Source organism: Phyllostomus discolor, chromosome 1, assembly GCF_004126475.2.
Source record: "Phyllostomus discolor isolate MPI-MPIP mPhyDis1 chromosome 1, mPhyDis1.pri.v3, whole genome shotgun sequence".
NCBI lineage: Eukaryota > Metazoa > Chordata > Mammalia > Chiroptera > Phyllostomidae > Phyllostomus > Phyllostomus discolor.
Window position 1 is genome coordinate 21,796,620 of NC_040903.2, and position 17,581 is coordinate 21,814,200.

Sequence of the window (17,581 nt, forward strand, 5' to 3'; positions counted from 1 at the left end):
CTCTCCAAAATCATTAAACATATCCTTGGGTGAGGATTTAAGAGAGAGAGAGAGAAGAAAGTTCAAAAATAAAGCAGTAATTATAAAAGTGTCTGTTCTAATAGCCATTTTAACTTAGAAAATATGTGGAAGTTCTTGATTCAGTAGAAAGAATAGAGCCAGAAGAGTAAAAGAATTACTAAAAATATATTTTTAGGGATGCCTGACATGGAACCTTAGGGACACCTATTGGAAGCAGGGAAAAAGCTTTAGAAAAGATTAGTAATAACCTACAAAATTATAGTAAATTTCCAGACATACACAGAGTTAAAGGAACTTATGGTATATAACAGTTTCAAACACTTTCTTTCATGCTGACTTTGCAAATGGAGTTTTACTTCCCGTGTGAAGAAAAAAAAACTAAAATAGAATTTATACACTGAAAAATAAATTCATATAAAACTATTAAGATTTTAGCAAAAAACAAAAACCCAATAGCTATGGTTTAGAACATACACAATTTATTAGTAACAGTTCTTCAAAATTTTTTAATTTATTACCACTAACAATGATTTTCTTAACTTTCAAATTAAATGTGCACATTTCAAAATATTCCATCAAGAAAAAGATACGCTTACAAATGAAACAATCACAAAAAGAGGTATAGCAACCCCACAATGATGGATGATGAAATAAAGAAGCACCCAAAGTTGTGGAAGGCTGTTTTTACACATTTTCCAGCTCCAGAAATATCTTGTTCACTTTACCTGGATGCTTATAGTTCCTAAAGAAGAAAAACCTTAAAGCAGTGTTTTCCTGGGTGTAGTCTGGGGCTGTCCTATCACTGAGTCACCAAGATACTTTCTACAAATGCAGGTTTCACTACATCATCTGCAGAAATTCTAAGTCAATGGGTCTAATGAGTCCAGATATCTGGATTTTTAATGTACAACTTAAAAAAAATGGCCTTAGAGACAGAAATCCATCTCTCTTCTTCACATGATGCCATTTAAACCTAAGGAGACTAATCTAATTATCTGAGCCAGTTAACAGCAGAGCAAGGCTGAACACCCAGAACTGCCACCGCCCAGTCCAATGTTCTCTGTTCTGAATGTGCTCTCAGGTTCTCTTTACTCTAGCTCCTCAACACAGGCTGCAACACCTACCCTTCCACCTCTCTCTGCTGTCTGCTTACGCTCTCTAGTCACCTCCAAAGTAAATGAGTAAAACTATGTACAAATAGAGGAAAGAACGTCATAAACTGTTCATATGTTAAGGTAGTGGAGGTGCCTTTTCTTTATTTTTTATTCTAGTTGCACTATAAATTATATGGACAATAAATTCACTGATTTAAAATTTTTTAATTAAAATAATTTAGCTTTGATTCATAGAACTAAATTAGAGCCAATACAAATTAAGGCACAGAGGCTCAAACCTAACCCCCTGTACATGTTTATGATGAGATGTTTTCCATCATCCTTTATATAGTGTGTGTATAAAACTCAGAAGTTGCACCGAACTATTTTGTTATCTCTCAGTGCTTTTCCTAAACACTAGCTTAAAGCCCTCTGCATTCAAGAGAAAGATTCCTTATTTAGCATGTCATGCAAATTCTTCACACAATTTGCTAAACCTTGTGAGCAAATCATTGGGCAAATGATTTGCTCACATATACCTCGAAGGAATAGCATACAGTGGGATATAAAAATATCCTGTATGCTATACCTCGAAGGAATAGCATACAGTGGGATATAAAAATAAATAAAATCAGAATGGTATGTCAGGGCCTTCCTTAATGTACACATCCAGTCTTCAGTGAACTAGTTCTTTAGACCAAGTCCCTTAAGACCTGGCTCCATACAGTATGATTAATATGATGCAATTTTTAAAAAGAACACATATGCAAACAATAGTATGCACTTTTAAGTGTGTGTGTGTATACATATACATAATATATAGATGCACGTTAATGCATTAAAAAGGACCTGAAATATACATACATCCAAAAAAAAAGAAGGTTTACTTCTCAAAAGATGAGGAAGGGCCAAATATTAATGCCTTAATTTTAAGGAGAGTATACTCATTATGCATGTACACGGAAGTATTCTAATTCTCAGGCTTCATCAGATGCCCACGTTCTGCACTTCCCTGCAACGCCTACACAAGTCTAACAGCACCGAGCTCCCCATTTACCAGACACACTGGGCGTCTCCGGCTTTCCCTCGGGAAACCTGGGGCTGTCCAGTTAGCACGTCCCTTTCCAAGTGCCTGATGGGGTGCAATGTTTACTGGAAGACCACTGGGAACCTTCTAGGCAGGTAAATTATTCAAGGAAAGGATCTGAATCTATTTCTGAAAGGTCACAGGCCACATATTTTCTTTTCAACATACACTTTAAGAATATAGTTTGGTACAGCAGCTAAGAAGCTAGGCTGAGAGTTAGCAAGTTCTGGTTTTGAATTAAACACTGCATAATGAACTGTAATCCTTAAACGAGTTACTTAATCCTTGTTTCCTTCATCTATAAACCACGAATAAGAACATCTTCCCCCTCCATTTGTGGGAAAGATTAAAAAGAATGTCTGTACATTAGCTAGCAAGTAGCTGGTACTCCACAAATGGCAGTCAAGCCCGGCCAGGCAGCCCAGCTGGTGAGAGCACTGTCCCGATATGCCAAGGCTGTAGGTGGAACAACACAACTGATGCTTCTCTCACTCTCTCTCTTCCCCACCTTCTCCAAAATCAATACATAAAATAAAATAGAAAATGATGGTCATTATTACCCATTTAATGCTCAATTACTAATGGAAAACAAAAATTTCTTAACTTCCTGTTATGCAGAAAATATTAATAAAACCTTAACAACACTCTACTTTTAGAGGATAACCAACTCAACCAATCTAACTAATGTAAGTAATTATCCTGATAATCTGAGGCCCATCAGGTCTGTGCAAGTAAAAAGATGCACACCTCAATTAACTTGTGGTATTCATTTGGCAAAGTAACTTCCATACTGATTCATGCAAATTAGGCATTTTTAATCTCCATTCCAAGAAAAGTTTTCATCATCTTATTTCACAAACTGAATGTTCATACTGAATTCATACACATTATTAAGCTACACATCACTATTCTTGAGGAATATGCTCACTACCCCCGAGTTATTAACGTGCCAACAGGGCTCAACTGATGCTATCCACAGTTAACTGGCTAAGAAATCTTACCTGCCGAAAAAATGTAATGAATAAGTTTACACTGAAGGTCAGAGGATGGCTTGTATAAAGGTCTATAGTTAATTTTTTGAAACTATTGTTGTTTGTTTTGAGGTGATATCTCTAGTTTTATTTTGAAAAGGGTCAGCATTCATATTTCACCATATCAGAACCCATCATAATGAATCATAAAATGAGTTCGTTTCTGATCAGCTATCCAAAGCACCCCATTTAATTCCACAGATAATTACTAAGCATTGAATATATTCTAAGCTGAAAGATTAAGTAAGAATTAATCCCCAAAAAGAGGTAAGAAAATACTTTTCTTCTACATATTAAAATCAAGATATGGTAGGGAAAGGGATGGCTATGGAATCACATGAAGTTAACAAAATTCATAGAACTTTAACATCAGTCTCCTCAAAACATTTAAATTTTCTACTGAGTGCTTCAATATTAACCAAATTCAATAAGTCAATAAGTTAAGCCTATTTTATTTATATATGTGATGATGTGTGTATCGGCATATGTGTGAATGTGTGTATATCAATCACTTGCCTCTAATAAATTATTCCCCTACTAGTAAATAACATACCTGCTCAAAAAAAAAAAAAAGCCAAGATGGTGTAAACTAAAGAAAAATACATGCCTACTCTGTAGCTTTCTGTCACAAAATCACAAAAACAGAAGAGACAAGAAGAGATGAGAAGGAGAGGAAAGGAGATGAGAAGGAGAGGAGAGGAGAGGAGAAGGAGAGGAGAGGAAACAAGAAGGAGAGGAGACAGGGAGGGGAGGGGAGGAGACGGGAGGGGAGGGGAGGGGAGGGGAGGGGAGGAAAAACACAACAGATGTAGAACTGGACCTGTTTCATCAACAGCTGTGATGCTGAATTTGTTCTTAATTATTCTCTCATGATGTTCAATAATGTTACTTCAGCTGCGGAATACTTTCCAAAAATTATTTTCAATGATTCTATTTCCTCAGTCCCTTAAAAAGGTGATGTCCAGCCTGAAATCTGACATAGATTACTCTCTTGCTACTGAATAACTGAGAAAAGTCAACAAAGTAACTCTTTTTGTTATATTTAGTGCAGTACGCAAGGCAAAAGCAAGACTGTAAGTAAAAACGCTAATCAGTCTAACAAGGCACCGCTGCTAGTGTAATCAAGGAACTGCAACTTGCAATTGCTGTAACATAGCTTACCTGTTCATTTTTGCAGAGCCACACACTGTTTCCACTTAGCACGGTAAAAATTTTGGCTTTATACCCTCTCAATTCAAGATATCCACATTTATCAGGTGGGGCAACTGTTTGAGACGGCGAGGGGGACTGCGACTTCAGCGCATTTAACAGTATGCTCATCCAGTCATTTCTCTCCTCTGAAAATAAAGACAGGAGAAAATACATATCCATGCTTATATAAACGGCATGCACATAGCAACATGGACAAGGGCTCTACTCTCTTTACAACCGGTAATTCAAAGATTCTTTCCCACGACCACACCCTAAATGCTACTGCAGGCAGGGCCAGGAGCCCCGTTCTGTGAGGAGAAGAAATAACACACACTGCTCTGTTGCCCGTAACCAGTAACACTGGCCCTGGCCCCACCTGGAAGCTCATCAGAAATGCAAAAACCTCAGACCCCACTCCAAAATATGATGAATCAGAATGATCCTGTTTTTAAAAAAGATTCCCAGAGGACATGTTTCCGTGTTCATGTTTAAGAAGCACTCTTTAGGATTATTCACGAGATTGGATTTTCTCTTTTAATAGAAGAAAGCAATAATGTGACCAAACAGTTAAAATATTGTACTTGGCAATTAAGTTATTCAAATGCCCCGAAAAATCTTCCTTTCTGTCACATAGAACATACTCTGTTTAACAGTATGTTGCCTTGATGTTCATTTATCCATTCCATTCTCAACAGAGTCACTAACAGCAGCAACTCTCTTGGTAAATTAAAATTTGGGTCTCTCACTTCTCCACAAAAGCTAGGTGACCTTCATATATGATACACTGTTATGGGCACAGGAATTGGATCTCATCCCCAAAGAGCAACCAAGGCTGTAAGTCAAGTTAGATATGAACACAAAATGGAACTCAGAGTGCAAAGAGTTGTACAAATGGTATCAAATAATAAATCAATTCAATGAAGGTAAGTGATCTGCTGAAGGGTATAAAGTACATTAGTATTAAAATTAAGAGAATCCAATGTTTTAGCTGTCAGACAACTGTTTCTGGGACTATGAAAAGAAGGGGTATTTGTGGTAGGACTTGAGAATGAAGAGCAATTGAAGAGACAAAACTGAGGTTTGGAAAGCTCAGGAGACATAGAGCTACCTCATATATAGAAACAAACACAGGGAGGCTGCCAAAATGACAGGATAGAGAAACATGACCCAAATGAAAGAACAAAACAAAACTCCAGAGAAAGAACCAGACAGAATAGTGACTAGCAACCTAGTAGATGCAGAGTTCAAAATACTGGTTATAAAGATGCTCAGTGAACTTAAGGAGAACTTTAACAGCATAAAAAAGGACATAGAAACTATAAAAAAGAATCAAGTCAGAAATGAAGTATACATGAACTCAAGTGAAGAATAATTTATAGGGAATCAATAGTAGAGTAGATGAAGCTGAGAACCAAATCAGCAATTTGGAATATAGAAATAAAAACACCAGATCAGAATAACAGAAACAAAAAAAAAAATCCAAAAAAATGAGGATCATGTAAGGAGCCTCTAGGACAACTTCAACTGTACCAACACTCACATCATGGGGTTGCTGGAAGGAGGAGAGAGAGAGCAACAACTTGAAACCTATTTGAAAAAAAAATGACAGGAAACTTCCCTAACCTGGAGAAGAAAGTAGACATACAAGTCCAGGAAGTGCAGAGAGTCCCAAACAAGATGAACAAAGAGGCACACACCCAGATACATCATAATTAAAATGCAAAAGGTTAAAAAGGCAAGAAGAGAATCTTAAAAGCAGCAAGAAAAAAGCAGTTACTTACCTACAAAGGCGCTTCCGTAAGAATGTCAGCTGATTTCTCAACAGAAATTTTGCAGGCCAGGAGGTATTGAAAAGAAATATTCAGAGTGATGCAAAGAAAGGACCTGCAATCAAGATTACTCTACCCAGCAAAGCTATCACTTAGAATTAAAGGATATGTAAAGCGGTTCCCAGACAAGAAAAACCTAAAAGAGTTTATCACCACCAAACTGATATTACATGAAATGTTAAAGGGTCTTCTTTAAGAAGAAAAATAAAGATAAAAAAACATGAAAAATAAAATAGCAATAAATACATACCTATCAATAATTGAATCTAAAAAGCGAAATAAATAAGCAGAAAAGAAACAGACTCATAGATGCAGACAACATTTTGATAGTGGCCAGATGAGAGGGGGTGGGGAGGATGGATGAAACAGGTGACAGGATTAAGAAGTACAAATTGGGCCCTGGCTGGTGTAGCTCAATGGACTGAGTGCAGGTTCACAGGTTCAAATCACAGTCAAGGCACATGCCTGGGTTGGAGGCCAGGTCCCCAGTGAGGGGCATATGAGCAGCAACCACACATTGATGTTTCTCTTCCTCTCTCCCTCCCTTCCCCTTTCTTGGTTGTTACAGATGGGGGTGTAAAATACAAGAAATATAGTCAATAATACTTTAATTACGTATGATGTCAGATGGGTACGAAATTTATTGGGATGATTACTTAGTAGTTGTATGATGTCTAATCACTGGAGTGTACACCAGAAACAATATAATGATGTATATCAACTGTAACTGAAAACTAAAAAAATGGTTAAAAAGAACTGGTGTTTTGGAGAGGAGAGGGAAAAGCAGAACTTAAAACTCAAACAAGTGGAGGAGAACACAAGAACAAAGACAGAACCAGCATCTGTTCATGGACTAACTTATAAATGAACATATTTATAATTTGAAGCTCACAAGGAAATAATTGCAAATAGGACTAGAGATTCTTCAGTGCCTATGTAAGGAATTTTGTCCTTATTACAGATGCAAAGGTAAACCATTTCAGGATTCTTAGCAAGAAAGGGACAGGATTAGGACAATAGGTAGACTGAGCTTGGAGAGTCCTTTAAAAGGAAGCTTGGAGATTCGAGAATAAGGCAAGAGAGACTTAAAAGTGCAATGAAAAAGGAAATAAAAGAGCACACAAAGTGTGAAGATATTAAGAGGTGTAAAAAGTAGCTGAGGTTCTGAACATGTATGACAGGTATTCACAAAAGAAACAAATTACACAGAAGAACAGTTACCTTGGTGTCATGTATTGATCGGACAAAGAAGGTAGAAATTCCATTTGATTAACAGAACTACCCCCGGTTCTCAGTGCTGTCATGAGCATCTGGGGAGACTGACAGCATCATGTAAGCGAATGTCACTTATACGAAGAAAGACACATGGACGTGGATAAATGTTTAATGCAAATGAAGAAGAAACAGGTAAACTCCTTGAATTACAAGGAGTGCATATCAAGGCAAAAGGAAAAACCAAACAGTAAATTCCAGGTAGGAAAAACATTGAAGAAGGTGAAAGATACTCTTCCCCAAAGCTTGGGAAATCGGACAGTAACTCAGATCCCTCCACAACAGGTCTGGACAGAATAACTTCATTGTAAATTGAAATAAATTTCCATATTAGACTTGCTCACATTAAAACAAGAATCCAAAGTTATTTCCTAATATGAGTCTTAATTTTCAAATATCTTCATATTTGCTCACCTTTGAAACTACTGAAATCAGTCTAAATAATATGTCTAAATTTTAAAATTATCTTCATTCTCTCTCATCTTCAAAACTACTAAAAAGAGTCAGTTGCATCTTTAATGACGAAAGTCAAAGTATTTACTAAAAAGTCATTCAAAAGTGTTTACTGCAGGTGTTACATAATTCCCAGGTAACAGTAATTGTTCCTATATATCAGGACAAAATATTTACTGCACTTCCCCAGCATCAATTCATAAACTAAAAGATGTAAAAACATTCAAGTTACTAAGCCAATGTCAACATGCAGCAGCTACTCTACATGTTACATCTACGTAAACAGATCCAGACGGCATTATTATGATAATTTATCACATTTTCAGTAACAGCAGGCCTTCCACTTAACTTGGTTATTACTTGTGATCATTAGTTTCACACACGATAGTCCTGCCAAGTATGTATATATAATGTTTTCTGCTTGTTTGTTTGTTTGTGTTAATCCACATAAGACACAGAGTTTAAAACGTTGGCTATAATTGTATGTACTGGGCCAAAGTGTATGTGCCTTCTAGATTACTATGAGCAGAGATCTCAGTGTCTGGAAATAATCTGCAACAGGCAATTGCATCTGTTGGACTTCAGCACATTAAGGCTGCATCTCAGCAAATGGTCCCCTTATAGCCTAGAAGAATTATCTAGTTCCTAAGGGCCTCATCAACTAATAGGAAGTGAAGAGTCATAAAGACCATTAGGAATTAATAGTAACACTCAGCTTATTCTTAATAATTCATGCCAATGAAGATATAACAATGATACAGAAAATTCAAACAATAAAATAGATTACAAGTTGCACTCCATCTTCGGCCGTACAACACGTGCATCCTCAGACATGGGAGATGTGCTTTGGCAAGTCACAATATTCCAAAACAAATGATAGTTTTTCCCTTGGGCCAAGTGTCTTGGATAAAGCTAGATGCTACGTTAGCTTTCGCTGGCTTTTCACACCAAGGTACTTTTATTCTTTCCAGTAACAAATATTTCCTGAGTATCTCTGCACCATTCCTTCTGAACAAGTACCTCGCTCTCAGTGAGGCAGAAAGACAACGGGGCATCTGAAGTCGCCTGGGATGGCCTTTCTTGTTCAGTGACCACTCTGACAGCTGCAGTGAAAATATGACTGTAGTCGATCAAGGGAGGTTATTACAAAAATCCAGACACACGTGGTGGCTTGTACCAGAGTGGTAACAGTGGAGGTGTTGAGAACTGGTCTGAAGACAGACATATTTCCAAAGTCAAAGCGGTAAGATTCGCTGATGGATTGGATGTGATACAAGCGAGACAGTATGAGAGAAAGGACTCCACAGTTTGTGGCCTATTATATGATGAGAAGGCTATCAGAGGACACGGCCGAGAGCTTTCAATCCCCCTGGCTCTCCCTCCAGATAGTAAACGCCCCATGCCTTGCTTCTAAAACACTGACGATTTTTAGACAGGTAAGTCAGCTTGCCCCAAACATCTAAGGGGAATTTATGTCTTTTATCCCGTATTCTTTAAGAATAAATAAATAAATAAATAAATAATAATAAATAATAAATAAAAGCTCTGCAGTATCACAACTGCCACTGGAGGGCCATATGATGTCTAGAAACACCGTGGAAAGAAGGACACAACTGCCTGTCTCCCAGGAGTCTGGACTGGCTAAGGCGGACAGGAACATGGACCTGCAGCTGACAGCCAGTGCCGACAATGGCCTTGGAATGGGAATGACCACACAGAATTCTTAAGCCCTCTTTTAACTACGAGAACCGCCCAAACATCGCCTGCTCTGTGCAGTAACACACCTGCACGTGTGACGGCAGGCGCCGAGGGAACAGAGACTACATGAAGAGACCATCAGCTGTTAGGACCAGTCCCAGTGGTTCTGCTTGAGGACAAAAGGAATCAGACTAAATTGTATATATGAGGAAAAGCATTTTGAAAGTGTTATTATTTCAATATAATTCACTTTCGACTAAGAGAATAACAATATTGCACTAAGAAACCTAGGGAAACTGGAGCCTTTGAAAACGTGTGGGGTGAAGATGCCGAAGTATAACCCTGTCTTAGCGGTGGGCTGTGCAGCTGTTTGGAAGGAGCAGCACAGGTTCAGGGGGGACAAGGAGAGGAGCCGCTATGTGCAGGTCATTCAGCACCTTTCTGCCTAAACCAGAGAAGTCATCTCTGTTAGGACATGGAAGCATTTCCGCTTTCTGTTCTAAACTTCGGTCTTCTATGAGGAACAGATTGAAACCAAGTTTAATCTGACTTAAAGTTCATTAAGCCAAATATGTCATATGACTGATTTCTGAAGTTCCCATGAAATAAAAAATAATCAGATGTATACATAGAAGGAAAAAATACTCTTGATAAAGCACATTTAGCCTCCGGATGAAAGTTCCACACTAAATATATGGACACACATACACCATTTACATATATGTATACATACACGCCTCTACATCCATAGATCTTTTAAAATGTGAGTTGTTACTATACAAAAATGACTTTCAATGAAAATAACTTATTCAGTAACCCCATGTGAATAGAGTCTCCCTTTTCACTACAATAGTATTTTCATGCTTTCAAAAATTAAAAATCTAACACTTAATAAATAATCTACAGCCAAGGTAATGAAATTCTTGTACTAAGTGGACATCTCAGAGACGAACTGTGCATCACAGAAGGATTTAAGGGTCAATAATAAACCTGGAACTTGTAAATACGTGTGGGTTGATCCATTCTACTTCAATAAAATGTGTGTCTAACTTTCAACCACTGCAAGCACATAGGGTTAAACAGATTTTCACACAATTTGGAAACATTATTTAGTATGTCCATCTTAAAATGCAGGCCACGTGGCATACATGAAGTTCACTGTGAGAGGCCAAGGGCAAGGTGAGAAGCGCCTCAAAGAAGCAGGTGGCACCTCTGGGGCCGTGGGAACCAGAGCAGAAGGGAAGATCACCAGGCCGGCCAGCCACGAGCAGCAACGCCATGTGTTTTAAGAACTAGCCTAAGAGAAAACTGAGTTCAAACACCAGCTCCGTAGCGAGTATCACAACTTTGTGAACTTTAGGCAATGAATCGCAAAAAGCAGCTTCTCCCACAGGCAAGCCTATAGAAAATGCTCTAGAAGACAGGGGTGGACCAACTTTCTGTAAAGGGCCAGACAATCAACATCTTAGGGTTTCCTAACCATGGAGTCTGCGTGGCAACGACTCAGTACTGGCACAGAGACAGAAAACAGCCATAAAATGCAATGTCGGTGAGGAAGATCGGCTGTGATTTCACAAGGTGTCATTTACAAAAGCAAGCGGAGAGCCAGACTCCGGCTACAGGGCGTGTCGTGTTCACCTTGCTCTAGGTGAACTGTTCCCTGATAGTAAGAAAGAAACGCTGTTCACATTCCACATGTGCAATAGGTGCGTCGGTAAGTCTCCCAGTGCGGTGCTTACTGGAAAGGATGCACTCTGGCATTTCTTATCCATTTTTTGTGTTTGTTTTGCTTTGGGGAGTTTTTTTTTCTTCTTTTGATATCATCAGAAAGCACTAAGTTGATCTCACAAGCGAGTAGTAGTTCACAATTTGCCAAAAGCTGATCCAGTGTCAACAGCAACTGGGACTTACTCATTATCCCAAGCAATACAGGGAGGTCTCTAGGAATATACAACAGTTAGGGATAGACAGATAGTTTGAATGTTTTCTATGGGCCATGTCCAAGTGTATGTTCTAGGAAACCACCAGTTTGAAAAAGATAAATACTGTCCCATGACACTTAATGTTGTTGTAGTTTATAAAAGGTGAATGCTTGTATGTGTACAATAGAATAGTGATTATAATACCTACATACCTCGTAAAAAACTATTGTGAAAATGAAGCATTTTGATTATCTGGCTGACAGCTTGTATTCAGTAAGTTTTCTATATTACCATAGAAAATTAATTATTATTCCAATTATTATTCTTAATGATTATTCCAATAATTAAGTACCAAGAAGTAAAAGTATGTTTAAAAATCAAGTTGTTATAATCTATACTAAAGGTGGGCTTCAAAATACGTTAAAATTCTATTTAATTAATGAAGATAATCTTACCTGTATTACTTAAAAACAGTAAGTTTTATGCTAATTATATTATTGGCAGTCCACCAAAATACACAACAGAAAACTTTTAACTGCCCTGGTCTCCCTCCATCTTCCCACCCAAAAAGACAGAGAAGATTTAAAAGTGTAGACTGCACCCCCAAACTATCTTTAGATCAATTTCCACCCTCAAGTGACCTATAGCAGGTGCTGCAGGGGAAAAAATTCAAGAAAAATAAAAGACACTCCAAAATCTATGTGAGAATGATTACTGCCTGCATGTGTTCAGTTAAAACTTGCCCTGTGAAAACATCCATAAAACCAACCTTTTCATAGCCAGAAAAACTGATTTTGCATACCAAGTAACCATTTTACATCATCAAAACAACAGCTAAAAGGTGAGCGCCATGAGAACAGAGGTGTCTGTCTGCGTTTTTTCCCACGGCTGTACACCCAGAGTTTAGAAGAGTGCTGGACACATAGGAGGTTCTCACTAAGTAGTAGTTGCCAGCAAGAACAGTGAACAAATGACTTGTCAACTCGTTTATGGCATTCAAAACATTAATATAAAATGCATATTATTTAAAAGTGATGAATTTAAAGATTTCTTGACATTCCTAGCTTAACTGGTTCGTTAATCTTCTGAATGGTTAGAAATACATGAATGTCTGCAAGTGTTTTCATAGGAACAAAGAAATCATCTTACCTTCCTTTTCTACTCTAAAAACAAAAGTTCTTTGTGTTGTAACAACCTCAAATTTGTTGTCTCCTTGAACTCGTACTGTAGATATAGCAGAAAGGGGAATCATTCCTTTGGAATACTTCTCCTGTATTAGTTACAGAAAAAGATACACAAAAGAAAGAAGACACATTAAAATGAAATTCTCTTGATCTTACTGAAAACAAATGCCACATTTACAAGAGCTTCTCTTTCATGATTTCAATCTAATTTTTTAAATGACATACACATAGTATAGGTGTATAATCTCATATACACTTAATACCCTCAGAAAATATAAATGCGCCTTTCACGTAAAACGTCTTCAATATTCTCTTCACTGGGAATTAAAAGGCAAAAAGTCAAATACAAACAGTCGTACTAGACTGGCCAAAAAAACAGCAGCATGTTCTTTAACACAAGCTGGTCAAAATGATTTTATGGTGTTTGCAGGCATCTGCTGGCCATAGCGGGTACTGTAACCACTTCAAAATGACTGCTCTTACATAGTATGAACAAGAATATATCTAAGAAACCAGACTGCTGAATTGCATCAATTTTCCATGTTACTCAATGCTCTGATGATGATGATGATGATGATCTTAATCTCATAGTAGCATCTCTTTACTTTTTATTCCCCAATGAAAAAAGATGGACTTAGCTGTTTGCAAATGATATATGCAGATCATAATTTTGCTGAAGAAGGTCATTTTTAAGATTCCTGGTAACTCTGCCTTCATTTTCCTGGACCCTCCTAAACCATATGGCATAATGACTACCCCACAAGCTCAAGTATTTACTAAGGATATAATTTTTACTGGGCCCTGTGCTGGAAAGAAAATTCAAGGAGAAGAAAGTACTAAACCATACCAGGCAAAAATATTCTTCCCAGTAGTAAACTGTCATACATAGGAGGTACGTAGGAGACAGTCAGTAAGGGACAGTCACCGTCAGCAATGTGGCACTCCACCCGGAGGTTTATCCTCTGCTAGTGGACAAGACAGACTATACTATCGCGGAACTTCCTTAGTTCTTTGACAGTTTCTCTTCCTCTGCAGCCTCTGCTCCAGTCTCTCACCCCTTTATGTACCCATCGGAATCCTAATGTCATCTGAAACACCGATGCTGTGAAGGCTTTCCTCTGTTCCCTCAGACAGCCAACCCTGAAGTCAGAACTCTGATTTAGGAAGAAGAGTGGGCAACCCCACAGAAAAAGGAGAAAGATGTCAAGAAATGACTAATTACAAAGTAACTTATTCTCATTATTTTCCATTGTTTTTATCTTCCCTCTCTAGGAAAGAAAAGTCCTTTCTTGCTATTTCAACTGCCAATTCTAATGCAGAGAATTCTAAAACCTGCCCCTGCCTTCCTTCCCATTTTGGTCAACCCTACTCAAATGCTTGAAGTCATCAATGGTGCACATAACTGTCCCATCAGCAGCTCAACTTTAAAACTCACTTACCTCCTGAAAACATTACCTTCCCTCTCTATCTGCCCATTAAAACTGGACTCTTCCAGTCAAATAAGTCTTAAGTGGAACAGTCTTTGGCCTCTGCTGACCTTCTGTGCCCACGTAACCTGGGGCTCTCCCCTCACAGCCACCCTGTCAACCTGTTCCCTGCCACTCCCTGACTCTTTCCCGTCACATTAACCTTCTTGAGGTCCCCTAAACATGCCGTGTTTCTGCCCACACTAGTGCCGTTGCATGCTATTTGTTCTGCAAGCCATGTTTTTTTAAAAAAAATATATTTTCTAAATTAAATGTATTGGGATGACATTGGTTAACAAAATTACATAAGCTTTAAGTGTCCAATTCTATGATATGTCATCTGTACACTGCACCGCATGCCCACCAGCCAAAGTCAAATCATCTTCCGTCACCCCCCACCTCCTTTCTTCCAGTAATCACCGTACTGTTGTCTGCGAGTTTTTCTTTGTCTTGTTTGTTCATTTGTTACTTTCAGATTTATATCCCACATGAGTGAAATCACATGGTTCTTAACTTTTTTCTGTCTGACACATTTCACAAGGAAAGTGTTTCCCACCCAACTGCACATAAAGATGCCCCTACAACTTCCACATTCCAGTGTAAGACACGCTCCTGAAGGGAGCCTTTCTCACCGGCCTCCTCCCTCAGGCCCTTATTCCCTCATTCCCAGCCAGCCAGGTAACCCTAACTGAACCTAACAGCAACCTGAACTTCTCCCTTATGATGCTCATTAAATATCATCTACTTGATGATTTTTATATTTACTGCGTGCTCTTTCGATTAATACCGACTGCTCACACAGAATAGGGGTCACATGTCTGTTTTCCTCACCATCTTTCACATAATCAGTATCATATAAACATTTTCTAAATAATGAATGCTACGTCCGATCGATCACAGTTATACCGAACTCTGACAGCTCATTTTTAATGCTTTTCTAAATTTCTCCTCGGAACACTGGCACCAGCCTGCGTGCCCGACACCTGGGAAGGGAAGGCCGGACTTACTGCGCACACTCCCTCCCGATCGGCCTCCCCACCTTCAACCTATTTTCCCTCTGACATTCCTCACGTCTCGTTGTTCGTATGTCAGAGTTGGAGAAAATAAAAAAGACTCTCAAAGGAGAATGAAAAGATGGGTCTTGAAACCTGTATAGGACTTTGATGGATGGCAATGGCTCGGAAGGTTAAGAGGAACGAGCAAAAACGTGGAGATGAAAATGAAGGAAAAAGCACACTCCAGGTTCCCACAGTGTGTATCCAGACACGGTTGGAAAAGGTCATCGCAAAGAAATAAACTCAATAACTGGCTTGACAAAGGAAGCCCAATAAATGCGGGTGGATTACAGAGGCACTGTGAGATCACTGAGGGCTCTGGGAATGACAGGAGGAAGAGAACACGTCCCCGCCGCCAGGCAGTCTACGGCTTGGGGAGGGGTGCGGCACCCTGGGGGACAGTGTGAGGGCCTCTCTGGCTGTAAGGGCTGGCGCTGAACTCTCACAGATCTAGACTGTCCAAAAACACACACGGTTGGTCCCTTAGGGAAGCAATTTTCAAATTTTAGTTTGCCTGAGAATGAGAAGAGCTTATAAAATTATACTTCTAGTGCGATAATTAGCTATTTGTTGTATAAAATGTTACCATTCACCATTTTTCAGTAGAAAAAAAGTCAAGTAGCATTGTAGAAAAAGAAATGGAAATTTAAAAAGATTTTTTTCCTTCCTCTAGATCTCTTTAAAGAGATTAAAAGACAAGTCCTTGAAAAATAACTCACCTACAAACCTATAATAATAAAATTATATTTAACAAGGAAGTACTTAATAGAATAGTAATAGAAAAATAATTCTCCGGAGTGGTCAAAATGTACTTAACAAGCTAAATATTGTGCTGCTTTAACCTCAGGAAGTTGCAGTTCCTCTAATGGCTCATTTATAATCTATCACAAGATAATTACAAGATATATCTAATAATCTTTAACACTATACTGTTGATCTTATATTTCTCTTCTAACCACACACAATAAAGACAATATAGGGGAAAAAACTCAATGACGACAGGCTCAAAATGACTTATCTTTTTCAGACTAAAATTCTCCTTAAGGAAAGAAATTTTAACGCATCCCTTGAGCCTGGAACACACAGATATCTAGGTCAAGTTTGTCATTTATCTACCACTTTCAGACAATGAAACCACCACAGGGCAATTCTGCCCACAGCTGAGTAAAATGGGGGGTGAGCTCGATTTCTTGGCAGGGGATAAGATATCAAGGCTACTGGGATGTTGCCACTTCCAGTAATGCAACGAAAAGTCCTTGCAGAGACATGATTGAGCAGCGCTGAGCAAAGCAGAAGAAAACCAGGGAAACAGGCAACTCTGCACACTGCCTCCTGAAAGCCCGACTACCCCCCCTCCAAGCACACACCGAAACGTAAAAGACGGCCCTGCTCGGGGTATGTGACCACTAAAACCGCGCACCTCGCTGACACAGTAGCTATGACTGCTCCTATGGCCGAGGCTGCATCGTTTTTATTGCATCAACATTTAAAAATACGACAGGCACTCAAGCCGTCACTGCATTTGAGATGAGCTTTTAAAGGACAGAGTGAGTCCAGTTGGACACAGATACTAGAAATTCCCTCCGCTGAGTAGTAATAATGATGATACCACCTCCAACAGAGTTTCGTGGCATGGAAGCCTATCTCATTCCCGAGTAGTTTTCTTTCTCGTTTCAGTCAAACTGGAGAAAGGCATGGGGGCTGAAGAAAACCAGGGGTCAGATGTCAACAGACAGAGACCACAATGCGCCCACCCTACACACAGAGGCTGTCTCAACATTCAAATACACCAGCGAACTAAATATCGGAGCTACAACAGAAAATCAGCTCTCAAAACACATCCACCCCACTATCTTGCAAACTTCCGAGAGGTGTGTTTAAACCTATTTGACACTCTGCCTGGATCACTGCCAAGTAACACCAAACAGTCACCACTTCTCTAAACCTTCCCTCCACTTGGATTTGACTACTGTTAATATCTTCACTTTTTGTTTTATCTAACTATGCATTTGTGCAAATATATGTATATATGTAGTAAATACAAATATACATATAGATAGGTAACTTTTGTAAAGCATTTGTAGATGTATAATGACACGTCCCTCCTAAATGTTTCAGAACTGATGAAAACAGTGTCACATCACAGATGTACAATTGCCTAAAGACTGTATCGTAACCACTCTCCCATAATTGTCAAAGATTTTCAGTTCTAACTCCAAACACCCTTCCAGGTGCATCCCCCACAAGTCTCCTTAACACACCTATTCACCACGCAGAG

General features: G+C 38.7%; 1 protein-coding gene across 4 annotated transcripts in view; it reads right to left on the reverse strand.

Moving 5' to 3' along the window:
* The window catches only part of ARAP2 (ArfGAP with RhoGAP domain, ankyrin repeat and PH domain 2), a 158,648-nt gene that overhangs the window by 103,683 nt on the left and 37,384 nt on the right, over positions 1 to 17,581 (reverse strand). For all 4 annotated transcript variants that reach the window (XM_036019658.1, XM_036019666.1, XM_028507603.2 and 1 more), the window contains exons 8-9: positions 12,748 to 12,868; positions 4,395 to 4,570 (exon numbers count right to left, since the gene is read on the reverse strand). In XM_036019658.1, the coding sequence (XP_035875551.1) occupies positions 4,395 to 4,570; positions 12,748 to 12,868 (297 nt within the window). The remainder of the gene's footprint in view (positions 1 to 4,394; positions 4,571 to 12,747; positions 12,869 to 17,581) is intronic.